The sequence below is a fragment of the Sceloporus occidentalis genome, unplaced genomic scaffold, assembly GCF_023333645.1.
Source record: "Sceloporus occidentalis isolate IW3139 unplaced genomic scaffold, rSceOcc1.0.p SCAF_3, whole genome shotgun sequence".
In the NCBI taxonomy this organism is placed as follows: Eukaryota; Metazoa; Chordata; class Lepidosauria; order Squamata; family Phrynosomatidae; genus Sceloporus; species Sceloporus occidentalis.
Genome location: NW_028316983.1, coordinates 115,877,290 through 115,898,495, shown reverse-complemented (window position 1 = coordinate 115,898,495; position 21,206 = coordinate 115,877,290). Strand labels below are relative to the sequence as shown.

Sequence of the window (21,206 nt, the reverse complement as noted above, 5' to 3'; positions counted from 1 at the left end):
TCTTCTTTTTCAGACACTCTTCTCTGGTTTTCTTCCAAAATTCTTGCTACTATCAAGTCTCTGCTCAGTTCTGTCTCAGGCAAATTCTGGAGACTGTTAGTGATGGAGTCCCATGAACAGTCTAAAGACTCTATTAGGATGTAACATTGCTGTTGTTTGCTTATTTGGACACCTCTTAATTCTGCCTCCACAAACAGGTTTTGCATTTTCTTTAAATGTTCAATTACACACTGTCCTTTAGTCATCTTTTGTCTATAGATTCTTTTAGACCAAAGCATTTTGGCAAAAGCTGTAGTTGGAGTATGTAGCCTTTCAAGAGTCTCCCAAACTTCTTTTGCGGAACCCTATTCTCTCACATCGTTTATCATGTCCTCCTCGAGCATCAAATACAAGCATGCTTTTGCCTTGCTATCTCTTTCTTTGGCGGCTGCACTTGCATCGGCTGCTAGCCCCGTCTCGATTGTGGCCCATAAACCTTCTTTAATCAGTAGTGACTGTGCATAAACTTTCCAGGTGGAGTAATTGTGGGAGTTTAACTTGCTAAACTTCAACACTTCCATCTTATCTTGTGCAGTGACTCAATTTGGCACAGTCCTTCCTGAGTTTGCACAGCTGCCTCGTCTCGGGCTTTTCCAAAACACAAAACACTTTACTCATGAGCTTACCAGTGCAGCGTACACAGCTTGCTCTGATCGGTCGTCCACAAAACTTTCTTTCTCTTCCAGGAAAGTTCAGCTTCTGTGGATGCTGGGTGTTCCAGTAACTGGCTCTGGGCCCATAACCCTTGTTAGGGATGATGGGAGTTGCAGCTCTTCTCCTGGCTTTCACTCTCACCCCCTGGTTAGCGGAAGAACAATCAGCTTGACCAGTAGCTCTGAGAATTGGCTCAAGATGTGTTCCAATCTTCTCTGGAATCTGCTGGTTCTTGTTCTGTTCTCAAGACACCAGTCAACACAGTAGTCTTCTTTAAAGATCTACTTTTATTCTAATATATACACTATGCACAAAACAATTCACTACTCACAAAACCCACACTACTATACTCCTCAACACCCACAAAAAGTATTGCCATACATTGTTGCTTATATAGACATTTGTCTCTCTATTCATTATACAGTTGCCACCTCCTGGGCGTGTACATACATTATGATTGACATACAATACTTGGCTCAATCTAGACCTCACATTGCATCATCCATTACTGTCCACTCAATGACTTTCAGGTGATATCAATTTGCACCTTTTCACTTTGTCCTTGCCACATATGTCCTTGGCTTTTAGGACCTTCTAATTACATTATATGCAACACCTATGTGCCATTTCAATTGCTTTTGCTTTGTCATGTTACTTTCAAATACATCCATATACATATTATATTTCTTGTGACTATATATCCCATGTGGCTTTTTCCTGACAGTTCTCCCATTGTTAATTAAGCCAAGTCAGTTGTATTCTCCATTCCTTTTAATGTATGACTTGGTTATAGTATAGTAGCTGTGAAGCTGAAGAATGAATCCCAAAGATTTTAAGCCTAATTTTATCTCTGCTGTAAATTTGGGACTGTGGTGTCCCAGGTGGGAATGGATAGATATTTTGCTTGGTTTGATTTTTGATAAGATTTTTCCAAATAGACAGTTTACTGCATGAGTTTTACAAAAACAACTTGAGATTTAAAATGTTCTAATGTGAGAGAAAGCAAAACGGGCAGATTCACTTATTCACATCTTTGAGTGCTTGGCTCTTACAAATCAGTCTTGGTTGTTGCTCCGCTAAGTTTGTAATGCTGAAGCTTTGTGAGGCACTGCAGCTTCAACAACTATGGAGTAGGCAGGTGCAATTTGAATATCTTTCTTTTGGGAATACCTGTAAATATTGAATTTGGCTGCTGTGCATGGTTGGCAGACTTGGTTTACTTTTTATTAGGACTTTCCAAAATGTCTTCATCAATTTGATGGAAATAACTTTAGTGTTTTTCTTTAAAAAACAAAACAAAAACACAACAAAATGAAACCTGAGATATGGGAAAATTCAAAGATATAGCCATGTTAGTCTGTAGAATCAATATTTAGAGAGATCTTGTAACACCGTTGAGACAAACTGAAATAAAGAAATTTGCAGCATGAGCTTTGGTAGACTTCAGTCTACTTCCTCAGATGCATACAGTGGAGTGGAAACCTGGTGCAGACATATATATGCCATAGGTATGTGAGAACGTCAATTCAAATGCAAAATCATTGATGTATGGAAATGAAATAGCAAGTCCAATTTAAACAATGGCCATTAGTCAACAAAGACATTGGGGACTGGCTAATGTGTATGGAAATGAAGAGGCAAGACCAGTTTGGCAATGGAAACTAGCCTGTAGGTGAAGAGGATATATGAGTGTAGGACTGAGGATGGGGTGGGATAATGTTGAAATGTGTGTAGTGAGTCAAGAAGCCATTATCCCTGTTCAAATCCATTGTTGAGGGACTATAGTTTATGGATGAATTCTAATTTCCTGAGATGTGGAATGAATTCCTGAGTCTACTGACAGATTTGTTTGTCCCTGTCAGCTTTCTGATGGAAATCACTCCTGAAGTTGCTGCTTGCTCTCTTGGACTGGGAACTCATAGAACAGAGATACAATGGCAGAGTGCCAATGTCCACACATTAACATGGTCCACACAAGGCTTACTGTTATAAGAAAAGTAAAGCTAGGTTCAGGTGAGCTTGATCTCCTCAACCTGCCACCCCCAGTGCTGGTTGTGCACTCACTTGCTATTAGTGAGTTAGGAGGGGAGAGTTTTCATAGAAGATTTATCTTATTTCATTAGTGGTTGACTGACAAAAGAGTGCAATTATTGCTTAAAATCTCTCCTTAGTTGTCTTGAATAGTTAAGTCACTTGTAGAAGTGGAGTCTGGGTTATGGTCTCTGCAGGGTGTGGGCACATATTTGTGTTTGCGTATGTGTGTATGAGAAAGAAAGAGGTGGTGGTGGTGGAGGTAGTTTTAAATAGAGTCTGGAGATTTGCACTCCTAGACTCTTTAAGACAACATGATCAGTAGCCATAAGGACTATGATAGTGCTTCTCAGGCTGACAATATGGGTAGTGGTGGCAATCCTCCCCTTCCCTGAATGTGCCAGGGACATGTACCATATTTGTGCCCATTGGCTATAACTGTTTCTTTCTTTCCTGAAACCTCTCCACAGACCAGCAGACAGAGGCTTGCAGACTGGTCTAAGGGATTCTGGAAGATGCAGTACAATATAATTATGTCTTCAAGCCCAGGTTTTGAATGCAGAGTTATAAAGTCAGCACTTGAGAACTGTGTGCTGGATGAAGGTAAACTATGCTGAGGTACCTGGAACTATCCCTTCCCTAGTCTTGGAAAAGTGCCTCAGCCTTCTATCTTTGTAGGTAAATCAAATATTTGACAGCCATCATAAGTCTCCAGTGTTCTCAGGCAAGGAAAACTAGAACTGGTAATGTTATCACTGGAGCTTCACAGTGCTTGGAGCACCGGGATGCTTACCAAATATATTGTTTTGTTCTTTATATCTTGAGTTCAGTCCTATTATTTATGGACAGCTCTGGATTTAGTGTCCTGTGTTATAGCTATTCCCTTTAAATTAGTTGTAAGGAGAAAATGTACAAGACTAAAATATGAAAACTTTTCATAGCGAGCAGTTGTTTACATTTTGGAATGTCTTTGTTGATATCTTTGAGTGTATTGGGGGTACCTTTTGTCTTTATGTAGAACAGAATGTGTGGTCAAAGGCAACAACAATAATTTGGTGACAGGGGAGGGGACATTCATTCCCCATGTCTAGGAAATTATATTTGCTGACGTCGCTGAAGGAGGCGATTATTGCATTGGTGGCCAGGACATCAAGGTAAAGGCACCGTCAGGTTGAAACAAGAGTTTGGCATGCTTCAGGGGATTGTTGTTTGGCCTTTGGCCATGCTGCAAGCAGAATTAACAGAAATAAAAGGAGTTGGGAAGCCAGAAGCTACACCATCATTCTTGACACGTGTGGAGAGGGTAGTTGAAGAAAAGTGCCCTACAGGCTGCATCAGATTACTTTCGCACAGCATTTGGCCCCACAAGGAAACAGTCATATGCTGCTTAGCCCTCAGTTGATAAACTTTCAACCAGACATAGCAAAGAACCAGCAAGTCAATATAGTGAACACATATAGGTAATCTTAGTATCCACTCTGTAGCTGCCTCTGTCTCTGTGGAGAGGAGCCTAAGTAAGCAGATTATGCCTATGAATTAATTATTAGTAGTATGATGTCCAGAAATCTAATATGGTTACCAGAGTTGTCTCTGTTCATACACCCAAGTGAATGCAAAAGTCCCACAATCTAATCCAACACACTATTAACTGACAGAGTGGGATCTGGGACCTTTAATTTACAAGCTTTTGGTAGGACTGTATTTGAAGTACTGTTCAGTATAGGTCCCTTTCATGGTGCCTCACCTACCAAGAATATCTGGTTGGCAGCCAAAGAGATGATATTTTAGTGTTGACACCACACTCATGGGATGCACTCCAAGTGTACTTTGGGCAGTCACCTCGAGTGGTTTCACTTAAGGACCAGGTTAAGACTATTCTATTGTAATTTTTAACATCTAGTCTATAATCTGAAGGTATGCTTGAGTTTTTAGGGGGTTTGTTTTCTCTTTGCCATTTTACTGCTTGTGATTTGCCTAGGCTTATATGGAAATGGGTGTTTTGCTTGGAGGTTTTGCCTATTTGCCATTTCTGCGTTTGCTGTTTGGTTGCATTAATAAGCTTTAAGGCTAGGTTGTGTTTAATGTTTTTAAGTATCCTATATACTCAGCTATAAATTGATTTCATGTATAAACCGAGGACAGGTTTGGGGCCAAAATTATGGATTTTGTTATGACCTGGTGTATGTAACAAAAAATATTAAAGATGAAGCAAAGGAAAATGATGCTGAAGAACTTACAAAATTCCAGCATGCATAACTGTATTTGGATGTGTGCTCACCCTAAGGCTGGATGGATGAGGAGGATCTAAGGTAAATTGTGGCTCTGCAATGTGTGAGAGAGGTGCCCAGGCACAGGTGAGGTAGGAAAATGTACACACGTCAAAAAGGATGAAAAGGCTAAGACAGAAAATGGTGACTTTGGGGCTATGCAAACCACCTCAAAGGGGCAGCCTCCAGCTGCACTCCTGGCCTTTCCAGGGTGCAAAAAAGAGCCACAAAAAGTGGGTCCTTTTTGTGCCCTGGAAAGGGCACAATAGCTGCACCACCACGGCTATACAGTGCTCTGGTGCTGTGTTGTTCAGATGCAGCACCGGACAAGCGCCATGCCAAATGCCATGTGCAGCAGCATGTGGCATCACGGCATCCTGGGGGCGGAGCCGGGGCATGCATCATGGAAATGCTATGCCCTGACTCCGCCCCCAGACCAGCCAAAAGTGCCAGTCTGCACAGAGCCTAAGGCCCTTTATAGATGGTCACCCTAGTACGTACTCTGTATGTACTAGGGTTGCCCGGGGGTGTCTCTTTCAGATGCCCCCAACCCTAGTGGATACAAAATGGCGGTGCCCATTCTACATGGGTGCCACCATTAGGACATCATGGCTGCTCCGCCTCCAAACGGAGTGGTGCGGACGTGACGTCCTGGTGCCTTGGAAGGGCGCCTGTGGCACCCTTTCCATGGCGCTGGATGGAGCTCCATTTTGAAGCTCCTTCTGGGTTTTGTGTTGCTGGAGCAGCCTTTACATGGCTGCACCAGCCACACAAAGGAGAAAGGGGCTGAGTGGCCCCTTTCTCCCTTTCCCCGCCACTGTTGGGGTGTCCTTGGGGCTTGAAGCCCCAAGGACACCCCTTTCCAGGCCGCGGGGAAGAGGCCTTTTGCTGCTTTCCCGCGGCCTAGAAAAGTGGTGGATTGGGGCCTCTGGGCTGCTGCTGTGGCAGCTGAGGCCCCGATCCATTGGGGAAAGGGGTGTTTACAGGCCGCCCCAAAGGGGTAGTCTGTAAACCGCCTAAGTTAGCAGTGATTATAGCCTTTAAATTTAATGTGATAAGTAACCTGATTTTAACCCCAAAAGCTGACATACTTACACAAACATTTTATTCAGATCCTTCAAACCTCAGTTGGTACTTCTTTGACGGGAAGTGCCCAAGAGCTGCCACCATTTTTCCACCCAGGCATTCAATAAGGTCAGAAGCAGCACAAAGGCAGAGAGAGTATGTGTGCTCCTGGGATGGACTAAACTCTGATCTTGTGCTGCTCTACTCAAAGAAAAGGCTGGTTCCTTTTTTGAGAAGACTTTAAAGTACAGTGCTTACATTAGCCCGCGAATAAGTTGACCCAGTTTGTTGGGGGATGATTTTTTAAAATAAAAATGTCTAGGCTGAGTATATACAGTATGTCTTTGCTCAGTTGTAAGCCTCCTTGTAAGCCTATATAATGAAAAGGGGATCTGCTAGTTCATAAATAATAAATAAAACATCTGCTTATCCAACTACTGGTAATACATAGTGGTGGTGGGTATGGGAGATTATAGAAGGAGAGTTTGAATTTCTCTGACTTTAATCTGCTCTTACCTGAAACATGTATACTAGCATTCTATCCCTCCTTCTTACACTGTACATCTGGCTCTTCTCCACATGTTCTAGTGCTCACCGTTCTCCTGTTCATTGAACTTTCACTGGGCCACTTGCCTGCCATGCACACATGTAGAGGTCCATGGCATCTTTTCTTCCCCCCCTTGCAACATCTGTTGTATCACCTTTCTTTCAAGGTGTTATGGACAGCGTTCCTCAGGTCTATGACAATTTATTTTTTGCCAAAATCTCCATGAGGTAGGCTGGACTTGAGAGAATGACTTACCAAAGCCACCAGGTCAGCTTTGTGGTTGAATGTGGATGCGAATCCAGGTTTTCCAAATTCACCCATTTCCACAGTGGTTCCTCTTTAGCGTTGTCTGTGTTCTAACACTTAAAACAGTTATTGACCTAACCAGTATCCACTCTTACTAGTCTTTTTATAGCAGCAACAACAGCCACATCTGTGCAGAGGGAATGTCTATTTCCTATTACTGCTAAATAATCACTCTAGGCAGAAAACAACAAACACCAGCGGTGCAATCCATGCATAGAATAAAATAGAGGGCTTTTTTAAAAGCAGGTCACTAAAATATCACAAAGAAAATGTCCTTTCAGATTCTTCAGAACCCTTCTTCAGACTGGATGGTACAAAATTTAGGGTTGGGGGAAGAAGAGGAGGAGGAGGAGGAAGTAGTAGTAGTAGTAGTGTCCAAAGAAACCTGGCCAGATGTTGTGGCCATTGCTTTTGCAATTAGTATGACCTCTGAACTATCTAGAGCCCCCAAGTGGTAAGGTTGTTTTTGTCCTTGCGTTCCATTTGCAGTCTTAGGAGGTAGCAGTGCAGATTCTCTTGGGGGAGAAATTAGTTTTGAGTTGTTTACACATCTCCAGATGAGCTGTTTTTCTTGAAAGTGTCAAAACATTGATAAGGGTTTTCTGAGAGGGCACTTAAAGAGAAAGAAAGTATTGATTTCTGGCAGTAAGCTTGCAGGCTTCTTTTGAGCACCTGTAAACTCTTGCAGCTTATAAATATTCCCCCTTCTACCTGCCCCTACCTATTTACATTTTCCCCCAATTCTTCACTAGAGGCAATTAAAACCTGTCTGTTTGAAATCACCCTGAAAGACATAGATGAGACTTTGAGGACAAAAGACCTGTTTTATCCTCTATGGAAGCTCTGATGCAGTTTGCACTCCAGATTTCAAACTCCAAAATACTTCAGTAAGGTTCACACTGTTGCAAATTAGGAGTTGTTGTTGTTATTATTATTTGAAATCTTCTACAGAACCATCAGGGTTAGCTAACTTTTTTCTCTTGTGATGTCTTGGACCATAATTCCCACAATCCCTTACCATTGTCTTTCTTTACTGGGATTTCTAGGATTGGTTGTTTTTCAAAACAACAGGAAGGACAGAGATTCCCAAACCCTGTGTACATGATGCTTTACAGAGTAACATAAGTGAAACAGGCTTCTGTCCCCCAAGAGCTTACAGCCTGCATTTTGACTTTGGTTGAGAGTACATAAAGAAGGGTAGTAAGAGACTGATATGAGCAAATACAGTTCAGTCTGCTTTACACAATAGAGGCTAACTTGGTAGTTAAACCTTTTACTTATAGTCCTCATTCTTCAATGATAGTGAAGTATTCACACAAAGGCAGCTGCCTGACTCACCGAGACGGCTGGGTTGCTGCTGGGGCCCAGTGCCGCCTTCTCCTTTTATGCGGGCCTGGGCGCACCCCAGCATGCCTTGCTGGGCCATGCAGACCCGCAATGTGCTGGCTGGGGAGGTTGGGAAGTACTCCAGCCTCCCGCTGGGAACTCAATTTCCCTGCATGCTTGGGGGGTGGTTGGCCCCTCCCATTGGCTGCCCTGGTCCTCCAGGGCGCAAACTGGTGGCCGTGCCTGAGGGTGGGGCTCCCTCCTCCCTCAGCCCCTCCCTTTCCTCTTGGCCTATTTAAGGCCACGTGGCGTCTGCCCTTGGCACCATTTCTTGCTCAGCTCTCCCACCCTCCCTCCATGGATCGGGATTTTCTTGTCACAACTTGGGGTGGCAGCATAGGTCATGGATCTGGTGGGTGTGGTTTCCAGGGCTGTGTAGCACTGGATCGGAAGTCCTTCAGGACCTGGGAGCCCTGAGAGCATGCACTGTCTGTGGCCATTGCAGGGGCCACATCGTGGCAGCGCCTCCTAATGACTCGGGGCTTAAACTGAGAACATGTGATCGGCCGGTTGCATGTCTGCGATAATGGCATTTTATATAGCACCTGTGTCATCCTGAAGCCTGGCTGTCACCAGTTCATCAAACAACTGGGGGGGCGGGGGCGGGAATTGATCGATGTTCCAGATCCAGATCTCATGCTTTGGGCCAAACCTACCTTTGTTGTTGTCTGTTTAATAAAGTTGTGGACTTTTCCTCCATTCTTGGGATCTTTGTCTTTATTGGCGGCTCCCCTCCACAGCAAACACCAAATGCATCTGTTTAACTTTCCTGAGTTGTTAAGCTTTAAGCTGGAGCAGGGAGATGGCATTCTGAACTGCTGAATTCCCAGGAAAAATAAATCTAGCATGTACAAGGAAAGGTGAAACAATTTTCCTTGTAGTCTAAATTTTTTACAGTCTTTGTGGAGTTTTTATTCATATATTGGATGAGCAATCAATTATGCAGTTCTTCAAACCTGCAGTTGGAGGTGTGTATGTCTAGTAACAGCTATACAGCTGCACCAGCTATTCAAATGAATTTAGGCTTTCATTCTCATTTGGAAGTGATGATCAAGTGGCTAAGATGAATATTTCATGGGAAAAATAGGTTCTGAATATGTGAATAAAAGAGAGACATGATATTATGAAAGTCTTTTGAGAGGGGAAATGTTCCAGTCATGTGAGTACACCCTGCATATTTTCATATCTGGAGCCAGCATGTTCATAAGAGGCCACAGTGACCTTTTGGAACACTAGGTGATGTTCCCATGAGAAAGGAGTGAAGAATCCACAGGTAATGCTAAAATCAAAGCTAAATGGGTGTGCCAATTGTTCCTTCCTTTCCCTAGGCATTGTGCATTTCCTCTTGCACCAAGAGAAAAAGGAGGTTTCACTGCACCAAAGCAGTAAGCCATCTTCCTCTGCCCTACCCCCTGTTGTGTCTCCATCCAACTTCCCTGTCTATTCACCCTGGGGTTTTCTTCTTCCAATTGCTGATTTTGTTAATCTAAGGTTAAATGCTATCAACCAGTCCAGAACTTCATTGTCAATTCCTGAGAAAGCCATCAAGTTTTCATTACATTGGTACAGATCATTAAGCATATCCCCAGAGGCTTGTTGTTGTTGTTAGCGTTAACTGCCTCCACATTGATCTTGGCCCATGGTGACCCTATGGATGAGACATCTCCAGCCCCCCCCCCCCCCCATGGTGATCCTATGGATGAGACATCTCCAGCCCCCCCCCCCCCTCCTCTACTGCTCTGCCAAGCACCTGCAAGCTCACATTCATGGTCTCTTTAATAAAGTCCATCCATCTAGCATGTAGCCTTTCTTTCTACTTCTCTCCAATATTGCCTTTTCCAATGATTAATGCCTTCTCATATGTCCAAAGTATGACAGTCTAAATCTTATCATCTTGGCTTCTAGGGATATTTCTGGCTTGATCTGTTCTAAGACCCATTTGTTTGTTCTTTTGGCTGTCCATGGAATCCTCAGCGCTCTTCTTCAGCACCACATCTCAAATGAGTTGATTTTCCTCCTATTTTCTTTCTTGACTGTCCAGCTCTTACATCCACACATGGAAATAATAGGAAATACAGTAGTTTGTATAATTCTGACTGTTGTGCTGAGTTGTATGTCTTCGCATTTTAGGATCTTTTCTAGTTCTTTCATAGCTGCCCTCTCCATTCCTAGTCTTCTTCTGATTTCCTGGATGCAGTCTCCAATTTCTTTCAGTGTTTGATCCCAGGTATGGGAACTCTTTTACTATTTCTATTTCCCCATTGTCTAGTTTGAATTTGTGTAAGTTCTCTGTGGTCATTATTTTTATTTTCTTTATGTTCAATAGTAAGCCTGCCATTGCACTTTCTTCTTTGATCTTCCTTAGTAGTTGTTCCAGGTCTGTTAGGTTCTCTGCTAGTATTATGGTATCGTCAGCATATCTCAGATTGTTGATATTTCTTCCTCCTATTTTCACTCATCTCTCTTCCATGTCCAAGCCTGCTTTCCTTACAATATGTTCTGCATATAAGTTGAATAGGTAGGGTGACAGAATGCAGCCTTGTCTGACTCCTCTGCCAGATGGGAACCATTCTGCTTCTCTGCGTTCTGTTCTGACAGTAGCCTCTTGTCCTTGAGGACAGATTCCTCACCACAACTATCAGATGTGTTGGCGCTCCCATGTCTTTAAGGGTGTTCCATAACCTTTCATGATCTATGCAGTCAAAGGCTTTGCTATAGTCTATAAAGCACCTAAATTTTTTTTGGAACTCCCTGCTACGCTCCATTAGCCATCGAATATTTGCAATGTGATCCCTGGTGCCTCTTCCTTTCCTGAACCCTGCTTGGACTTCTGGGATTTCTCTCTCCGTGTATGGTTGGAGACTATGTTGCAGAATTTTGAGCATGAATTTGCTTGCATGGGAGATTAGTGCTGTGGTTCTATAATTGCTGCAGGATCTTGTCTCTCCTTTTCTTGTGGATGGGGATGTATACTGATTACTTCCAGTCAGTAGGCCATTATTTTGTTTTCCATATCTGTTGACATATGTTTATTAGCACTAGAGTTGACTCTATCAATGTGGATTGCAACAGTTCTATTAGAATATCATCTGTTCTTGGAGTCTTGTTTTTTGCCATTTCCTTTATTGCAGCTTCCACCTCAGTTTTTAGAAGTTATGAGGTGTCCTTCATGTTGTCATCTCTCAGAGGCTAGTTATCAGGTGTAACTATTGGTTCCAGAACCTAGCCTCCTTGCACACAGTTGGCCCTCAGTCTGTGCTCCATGACTGTGTCACTCTCAGGCCCCCCCTCTTGCTTTCCATGGTCTGGTCTTTGGACATGTAAACATTGCCCTGTTCAAACCCCTCAAACTCCTCATTCCAATCTTCATATTCCCACTCCAGTTATTTCTGAATGCTGTGTCTTTCTGAATTGCTATTGCGTGTGTGGGTGCACTCTTGCAAATTTCTAAATAAAACCTTCTTAATTCATCCCAACCTGGGATTTTCCTCAGTTATTACCAGCATAGGCAGGTGTCAACAGTCCTGAGGTTATCTAGCCTCTTGCAAAGCTTGACCTAATTTCCCCAATATTTAAAATGAAGTTACTGTTTAGTAGGGACCACAAAGTCTCCCCCTGCCTTCCTTTGGGTAACAGGCATGAGGGAACACAACAGCTGAGTTGCTGAAAAGGGAGAGGGAGATCCAGTGGCCTTACTCTGGATTAATAAAAGACCCTATGCACTTGTGCTTTGATCCCATCCTTATGAGGGACTCCACTTTACAGTGTCTTAAATATACCATGAAACCCCCCCCCCCTCCCAGTTTGTTAAGCAAAGTTAAAATTTTGATCTGCTCTGGTCCCTTTATACAGAGGTATAGTTATAAAGAAGGAAGTGAATTTGTTTGACTTGTTTGTGTCAGGAACTATCCCAGAGATCTGTCAAGGATGGGAAGCATCCCCACCCCATGTATCTTAGTCCTTTTACTGACTGTATCCTTTTACTTTGATTCATGAAAGTGGAGGGCCACCACTCATCCCAGGGTGAATGTTTGCATGTGGAGTGGCAATGCATTGCCAGCTCTCTTTGGTAATTGTGTGTGGAGAAAAGGCGGTAGCTACTCTGTATTTTTCCACCCAGGATAGATAAATCGATATTGTGTAAGCATATTAGCAAATATTTAGTCCTCCAGATTTACTATGGTTTTTGTACCTAATCCCCCAAATCTCTCTGGATTTAACCCAGTGAATATGAGTTAGATTTTCCCTATCTGCATCTTGCTTTTCCTCCCGAGAATTTAAGGTGATACATGAGGACATCCTATTTTATTTGTACTCACAATGAACGTGCAATTTCCAGTTCAGATCTCACCTCAGCCACAAGCAAAGGCTTTTCCTTGACTACTTTGTTTTAGACCAGAGATTGGCAAAATATGGCCTTCCAAATGTTGAACTGCAGCTCCCAGCAAATCTTACCAGCAAGGCCATTGGTGTGGTATGCTAGGAGTTGCAGTCTGACAGCATTTGGAGGCCACACAATTTCCATGCCTGCCTTAGACCAACCATGTTCTGTCTGCCTCAGCCCTTCCTCTGCAATATGGGGATAGTTATGATGGCCTACCTTCTGTGACCATATTCATCTGCATCTGATGAAGCAGACTGGACCCAGTGAAAGCTTATGTATAATTATATCCGTTATTCTCAAAGGCACTGTTGAATTCTTCTTTCCCTCCTCTGCTTTTCTTCTTTCCATGAACTTTGTGATCATTGCTGAAATAACTTATGTGAAGAGGACTTAACTCTTAAAATGCACTGTATAAATACTTTTCTTGTGTCAGAATAGTTTTTATTATTCACCATGATTGGATGCACCCTGTAACCCTCTCTCCATTTGCTAATCTGGGATGTTTTAAAAAGAAGGCTTCTAGGCCATGGTCTGTAATTACTGAGCCCCAGTATGTCTTGTCATAGAAAAGTAGCATCAGTTAAATTCTTATTTGTTTTAATATACCTGCTTTTCAGATACTAATCTCTAAAACAGGGATTGGGAACCTTTGGCATGGGGGGCTGGATGTAACCTGTAGGGGGTCACCAAGCCAGCAAGCTTTGGGCAGGAAAGCTGAGATATGGAACTGACCTGTGCCTTGCACTAGGGCTTGCTCCTGAGTAGACAGAAGCTGTGTTTTGTATTTTTGCTGAGGAAGGATCTAAATAAGTAAAGCTGTATGCAGTTCCACCTATATTGCCTACGTTTTCTCCCCCCACTCTTTCCTTATACCCATCCGTGGATGGAATATGACACCCCTTGGACTAAGTTAGAATTCAGGCCAAAAAGAGGAGGCTCTCCATCCTTGCTCCAAGAGGTTTACAGCAGGCATTAAAACACTGATTGCAATATTGAAATAATTCAGCAGTGATGTCTACTGCCTTTGTGCTGAAGCAAAATCTGAGCTGGCAGGCAGGGACCACTCAATGTCATCCAGCCCTTTTCGCAAGGCCGTCCTATCTCAGAATTATTAGGGGCAGTGGGAGTGGTTGAGTGGTTTGATAAACATATGATGGCTGCAGTCTGGGCTGCCAACAACAGCAGCATTCATGACAGATTTGCATAGAGATCTGCAGTTTCCCCCTTCTGCCAGTTTTGTATAGATGTATGTAATGTAATGATATCTGGCATTTCTCAGCAGCCTTGTGTATTTGAAGACGCTCAAGGACAACACACTTTGTAATAAAAAAAAGCAAGGCAAATGTCATTTTAAAAAGAATAACATCCCCAGTTCTTTAAATGCCAAGCACTAAACAAAACAGCAGTCATCTACGAACATTTGCAAACATGTCAGCCCAATCATAGAATCATAGAGTTAGAAGAGACCACACGGGCCATCCAGTCCAACCCCATTCTGCCATGCAGGAAATCACAATCAAAGCATACCTGACAAATGGCCATCCAGCCTCTGTTTAAAGACCTCTAGGGAAGGAGACTCCACCACACTTTGAGGAAGGTGTTCCACTGTCCAACAGCCCTTACTGTCAGGAAGTTCCTCCTAATGTTGAGGTGGAATCTCTTTTCCTGGAGCTTGCATCCATTGCTCCGGGTCCTAGTCTCTGGAGCAGCAGAAAACAAGCTTGCTCCCCCCCCCCCTCAACGTGACATCCCTTCAGGTATTTAAACAGAGCTATCACATCACCTCTTAACCTTCTCTTCTCCAGGCTAAACATCCCCAGCTCCCTAAGTCATTCCTCATAAGGCATGGTTTCCAGACCCTTCACCATTTTAGTAACCCCCCTTTGGACACGCTCCAGTTTCTCAACATCCTTTTTAAATTGTGGTGCCCAGAACTGGACACAGTATTCCAGGTGGGGCCTGACCAAAGCAGAATACATTGGCACTATTATTTCTCTTGATCTAGACACTATACTTCTATTGATGCAGACTAAAATTGCATTGGCCTTTTTAGCTGCTGCGTCACACTGTTGACTCATGTTCAATTTTGTCTACTTGGACTCCCAGATCCCTTTCACATGTAGGTGTCCCTCATCCTATATCTGTGCATTTCAATTTTCCTCCCTAAGTGCAGTATCTTACATTTCTCTGTGTTGAAATTCATTTTGTTAACTTTGGCCCAGCTTTCTAGTCTATTCAGGTCATTTTGAATATTTGATCCTGTCCTCTGGGGTTTTAGCTACTCCTCCTAATTTGGTGTCATCTGCAAATCTGATAAGTATGCCCCCAATTCTGTCATCCAAGTCATTGATAAAGATGTTGAATATTACTAGTCCCAGGACAGAGCCCTGTGGTCACTTCTCTCCAGGCTGAAATGGAAGCATTGTTGAGCATCCTTTGGGTTCGGCCGGTCAACCAATTACAAATCCTGTAACAGTTACCTTGTCCAGCCCACATTTTACAAGCTTATTTGCAAGAATGTCATGGGGAACCTTGTGAAAGCCTTACTGAAATCATTTTGCTACAAGATGTTCCTGTTTGAGGTATCCAACTGTAACCTTTCTCAGATATGTTTTGCTGGGGAGATGTTTTCTTCCAGAGGTAGAAAGGTGGAGGGCATGTTTAGAGAAGGGGAGAGATGGATGGGCAGTTTTAAGTGCCCCTCCATCTTATCTTGTCACTTTCAGTCCTGGAGTCTTTGCAGGCAGTTGCTTAAAAGAAGAGGAAGGGAGATACACCAGACTACTCTTCAGTCCCACTTCTCTGAATTTTGTTTCCACTTTGAGGGTTGCAGGGAGACACACTGCACACAAGCATGTAATGTCCAACAGCCTTGCTAGCTGGGAAGTTTTGGGAGCTATAATCCAAAAAAAGTTACTCTTTTGAAGTCACTGCAAACATATTTATGGTTCAGATATCGGCATATCTGTTAGCAGTTCCTGAAGGACAGTTGTCCAATGGCCTGGACATCTGAGCTGGGTATTCTGGGGACTGGGCGTTACTGTTCATATCCCAGATTTTCATTCAATCCCCATCCACATATCTGCATGTGAAAAAGAAAGAAAAACTGAGGATTGCAAACAAGGAAGTGGAAGCCGACTTCATCCTCCCTGCACCATTAAGAGAACTCAAAAAACATAGCCATGTTAGTCTGGAAAATCAGTATGCAAAGGGATTTCGTAGTACCTTTGAGACTAACTGAAAGAAAAAAGCTGGTAGTGTGAGCTTTTTTAGGCATGATTCTACTTCTTCAGATGCATTTGCTTTCGGTTAGTCTCAAAGGTGCTACAAGATCCCTTTGCCCTAAAAAAGAGAAGCTATTGAGACATTATCTAAAAAGAAATTACCTAGCTATCTCTGTGGTTTTTTTCACCCCTCTGTTCAACAATCTTATGCTCCTACCCAGAACTAAAATGAAATTTCTTTGTTCTTTCTTGAACCTCTCCCCTTCTTTCTTATCCTCCCATGGATAATCTGGTTGCTAAACAGAAGTGTTCTCTCTCTCTCTCCTTCCTTCCTTCCCTCCCTCTCTCTGTGATGGTGGTGGGGAGAGAAAATGAATAGAAGGCACAGAAGCTTAGTCAAAGCCATTGTTAGCATGCACTCCCCTCCCAGTGTAATTGTATTAATTCTCTTGTGAAAGGTACTGTGTGGGAGAAAGAGGGAGGTGGATGCTTTTCTCTCCCCCCCCCCCCCCACCTTGCATGGAAAATTGAGATAATTTTTTCCCATTTTAAGCAGGAAGATGGAGCCGATGGCAAGGAAGTTAAAACACTTTGCTCTCTAACTAGGCTGGAGTGGGCTGCAACCTGTTTCTCCACCTCTTCGCATCCTGGCTCACCCAATGGCAATCTTCTCCCTTTCCTGATGGGCAGATGGAAGAAGGGCTTGGATGGCAGAGACCCTTTCCTGGCTGATTGTGACAGCCACCCCAGTGCCTCTAGATTGGATCCTTTGTGGGGGTCCAAGGAAGGAGGTGGAGAAGGGAAGAGACACTGTCTCTTTATTGTTATTATTTGGGTTATTTTCTTTAAACAAAGCCAGGAGGAGGAAGAGGAGGAGGAGGAGCAAGAGAACGTATCTGATTTAAAGCCCAGCCTCAGTGCAGTGAGCTCCACCGTAAAAAGGCACTGGATCTGAGCTGCCTCTCCCAGATCACACATACACACACACACATTCTCTCTCTCACACACAACCCTACCTACCTCCTATTAGGAGAAATCTGACCATTCTCTGAAGCATTCGCCATGGCTATTGCTTGCTGAGTTGGCTGACTTGGTGGGGATTTTTCTTTTTTCCCCCTTGTCTTTAAAAAACATGCCTTGTGTTTTCTGTTGAAAGGATTGTATGCCTGAAATGCCAAGCACTGCTTCCAGAGGAATGGAGGAGTCCTTGAACGTGTGGCTTTGAAAGCATCACCAAGAAAGAGGAGACAGGGGGTGCTCTTGTGGGATCACCACCCCCTCCACTCCCCACAGACACATTGATTCCTGCTTTGTTGCTTCTTTGTGGGCAGGAGAGGGCCTTGATCGGATCACTTCTCTCTTTTCCTTCCAGAATGGCTCGCTTTGGTGAGGCGATGGCTGGCAGGCTGGGATCCAGTGATGGAGCCACTGAACAGAACAGGAACCGCCAGGGAGCCCCGGCACCTCAAGGGGGGACCCCAGGAGCCTATAAGCAAACCAAAGCCCAACGGGCCAGGACGATGGCACTGTACAACCCCATCCCCGTCCGACAGAACTGCTTCACAGTCAACAGATCACTCTTCATCTTTGGGGAAGATAACATTGTCAGGAAATATGCCAAGAAGCTTATCGACTGGCCATATCCTTTCCTTCTCTCTCTTCTCCTGCCCCTATTCTAGCTGGTTTTTACATGCCATGTGTGGCACTTGCTGAATCAGCAGTGTGGGCAAAGGTAAGCTGTCCTGTCTCCCATTCTATTCTGTACCCAGCCACATGGAGAGAGCGGCATTAAGTGCATGTGTGGTGGTCCCACCCTGACTTTTTATTCCTACGGCTTCTTTGTGATTGCTTGTCTTTCTAGTTTTTCTGATGTTGCAACCTGTCTTTCTCCTCGCCTGGCTACAGGTGAGACCTGTCATCTGTGTTGGACCGGCTGGCTTGGCTCTTTTGAGAAAGCCACAGCCCAGCTTGTTGGCTGAAGGGATCTGGAATAGGATGCATTGGGTCCAGCCAAGACTAGAGGCTAGAAGTTCTCCAGAATCTTAAGGACATGTTGTAATTGGAAAGTAATGACAGAGGAAAGGGGAACTTGAGTTCATATTTAATCATTAGCTTTTTCGAAAGCTGAATTCCTCATATTCACAAGAAACTCTCTCATCCACTTGTGAGCATTCCACGGGGATTGCTCTGTGCAGTTTAGCATACTTACTGAGAGCTACATCTTAATACATACAGAGCCTTTTGGGGGGAAAAAACCCATGCTAAATGGGCATTGCAGTTTTTTTGATTGAACCAATTTTGATGTGGTGCAAAAGTACGCAAGCTTTTAAATTGCCCAGAACTCTTCAGTGGGCTGAGAAAAGCTTCATTTATTCCGTGGCTGATGATTTAGATTTAGAAGAATTGCCTTATTGTTAACTGAAATGAAAATGGGGGCAGAACAAAATGGGGGCAGAACAAATTGTGGATCCTCTCACATGAACTGTTCCTACATTGTGGACAGTAATAATAATCCTTTTCTTTTCTTCCCCAAAGTGGGGGGAAAGTCCTGATGTTTAAAAATGTTGCATCCTTTCCCCTTATGCATCAAATTTGCCTTAGAGACAGCATATGAACATACCTTTGATTGCAATGTGCCGTGCATTTTCTGTCTATAGCGCTTTACCTTAGCTCTTTTGTAGTTGTTCTCTTACAAAAATAAGCATGTGTACCTTTCTGCTGTTAAGATAAGACATCTGGCCCCAAAGTGGCACCCTCCCATCATCACAATGTGCACCATCACAGCAACATGCTGGCTGAGGATGATGGGGTGTACATTGGGAGGATATATTGGGAGGGTGCTGGGTTGATGAGGAGTAGAAGCTGTTTCTATTACCACCCCAGGCAATACCTGTGTCACTGCCCTAGTGAAAGAGGCCAGCCACTGGTCTCCAAGAGTTGGGAACTGGGGCTCATGACAGTTAACCCAGAGTAAGGTAAGGGCAAATTAAAACTGACTGTGACTGCATACGCCACCCTTGCATTAGCTGATTTGTTGCCATGAACTAATCAAAACTGAAATCCCCCTCCTCTCCTGTGGAGGGGAGGGATCTAAAGCACAAGAAGCTGAGGCATAGTGTTAGTGCTTTAACTGCCTCAAGCCCACCCACGCCCACCATTTCTCCCTGCCAGGCTTTTGTGTTGCTGATTTCTAGTTCTAGCTATTCAGACAAATGGCTCTTTTCACCGTACTTGGCACACCTGTGCTGCCTGTTGAGGGGGCTGGCCCCCATTGTGGAAGGGATTGTGCCCTTTTGTCTCCTGAATGAACTGAGCTGTGGCTAAGCAATACTGATAGTGCAATCAGCACCAGGGAAGGTTCCTGGCTGCCTCCAGCCCAGCTCTCCAAAGAACACTGTCCTTTCAATACCATGGACAGCGGTGGGCATCTCTGTTGAATGCTTGCTCAGGACTCATTCCTTCATGCTTGCTAAATGATCCTTAGCGTATACCTTTTTATACACACAGAGATGGTGGCAAAAGAATCGTAAAAGGCGAGGTCTCTCCCACCATTTCAGAATGTGTTTCTGGATAGAGTGGGGATTTTAATTTGAATCACTGGTTACGTGATTAATTTTTATCCTGGCTTAAAAAGACACTGAATTGGATTCCAGATTGAACACATTTGCTGTGAAGGGAGCATGCGGGACATTGTGCAAGTATGCTGCCTCAGATCCTTCCTCTCGCTCTGAGCAGCCCCACCCAGAGCCTGGTCTGAGACCGTGGCTCAAAAAGTTCTCGGTTCTCTTTAACTAAGGGTGTACATTGAAGGAGGGTACGCATATACTAAGGACCCCTGGTCTGCCTCAAATGTGTCTCATTGTCCTTGGAGTTTCCCGTGTTAAGAGGGAATAGTCTGCCATGTGTCAGGTGAGAGTGCGGGAAATGTTATCCTGCACTCTTACCTGAGTATTGCATATGTGCAGGACTTTATATTTCTTCCTCAGGATAGAATGGCAGCCATTCAGATACAGAAGAACATAACAACTGGACAAGGAGAGATTGCTGGGATGGGTATAACTATAATATTTGGAGCAGGGGCAGCTTTATCCCCTCTGGTATGTTCTAGATTGCAGTCCCCTTCTGTTTCCCTGTAGAACTCAAGGAGAATGACAGAGAAGTGATCCTGTCTTGTTGTCTGCCTACCCCACCCTGGCTTCTGTCTCTTGGTTATGCAGAAGGAATCCAGAAACTGCTTATTATACATTTTCCCCCAGCAGCAGCATTTCTCAGCCACTTTTTCTTGACTGGCAAACAAAATATTCAGAATACCTTGTTCAGCAGTGTCAAAGAACAGGACTACATTGATTCAGGTCCAGAGACAGTGTCATTGTATCTTCACCCATCATAACAACAAGTAGAGTACCACTAGCCTATGCAGGAAAAATAAGGCCAAGGCAGGAAATGCCTCTTGCAACAGCTACAGGTCCCTCACTAGAGGTGCTTTCTTCCTTACACTTTCCAAACAATATTTGTAGAGCTTTTATTCCCCTGTCTTTGCACAGCAAGAGTGGTGAGGTGAAGTGCAATGAAAGCTGTTGTGGTGGAATCAAGCATTAAGCCTCATCGGCTCCTAAACTGCCTTCTGCACTAGATATCTAAAATGTCTACATGACATTGTGTGGCATCATAGACTTGGCGTTGTCTAAAAACCTATGGCCTCTGGCTTTGACTTATTCCAATAGTCTACATAGGTTCATGTGTACTCCAGAAACTACTGTAGGTGTAGCACATATAAGTGTACAGCATTGGCTTCCATAACTGGCAGGCTGGAAGAGGCCTCTGGATAGGCCAGTCCTGCTGTAGTCAACGAGGAGCCTGATATATTCTTGCCTAATCAACAGAATATTACCTTCTGCTTGCTTTGCACTCTCACTCTAGCAATTCACCTGAAGGAGACCACTACTCCAGTCTGGACCAAGGTTCCCTTATGGTCCTTGCAAGGGGTGATGCAGTCTTCTATGTGTCATTGTGGTGGCTGAATGCTGGTGAGAATTAATGGAACTTCACCTGCCTTTTTGGAGTTTGCTACATGAACCATAATATATTCCATGGACTTCTTCCTCACTGTACTTTTAATTCTGACCACAAATATTAGTTGTATAACTTGGAATTACATATAAGCACCCCTGAATGTCTTGAAAGAAAGGTATCTGTGCCAATGTACTTGTTGATTGAGTACTGTCACCAAATAAAATACGAATGGCCTTTATCCAACGGTACAGCAGCTCAACTGTGCCCACATGGCCTGATAAAAAAAGCTG

General features: G+C 43.8%; 1 protein-coding gene across 4 annotated transcripts in view; it reads left to right on the top strand.

The window, feature by feature from the left end:
* The first annotated feature begins 16,854 nt into the window (after positions 1–16,854).
* CACNA1E (calcium voltage-gated channel subunit alpha1 E) overlaps positions 16,855–21,206 on the top strand; it is a 340,907-nt gene continuing 336,555 nt past the window's right edge. For 3 of the 4 annotated variants that reach the window (XM_089515901.1, XM_089515899.1, XM_089515902.1), the window contains exon 1: positions 16,855–17,542. In XM_089515901.1, the coding sequence (XP_089372027.1) occupies positions 17,277–17,542 (266 nt within the window). In that variant the 5' untranslated portion in view covers positions 16,855–17,276. The remainder of the gene's footprint in view (positions 17,543–21,206) is intronic. The other variant, XM_089515900.1, reaches the window with a different exon arrangement.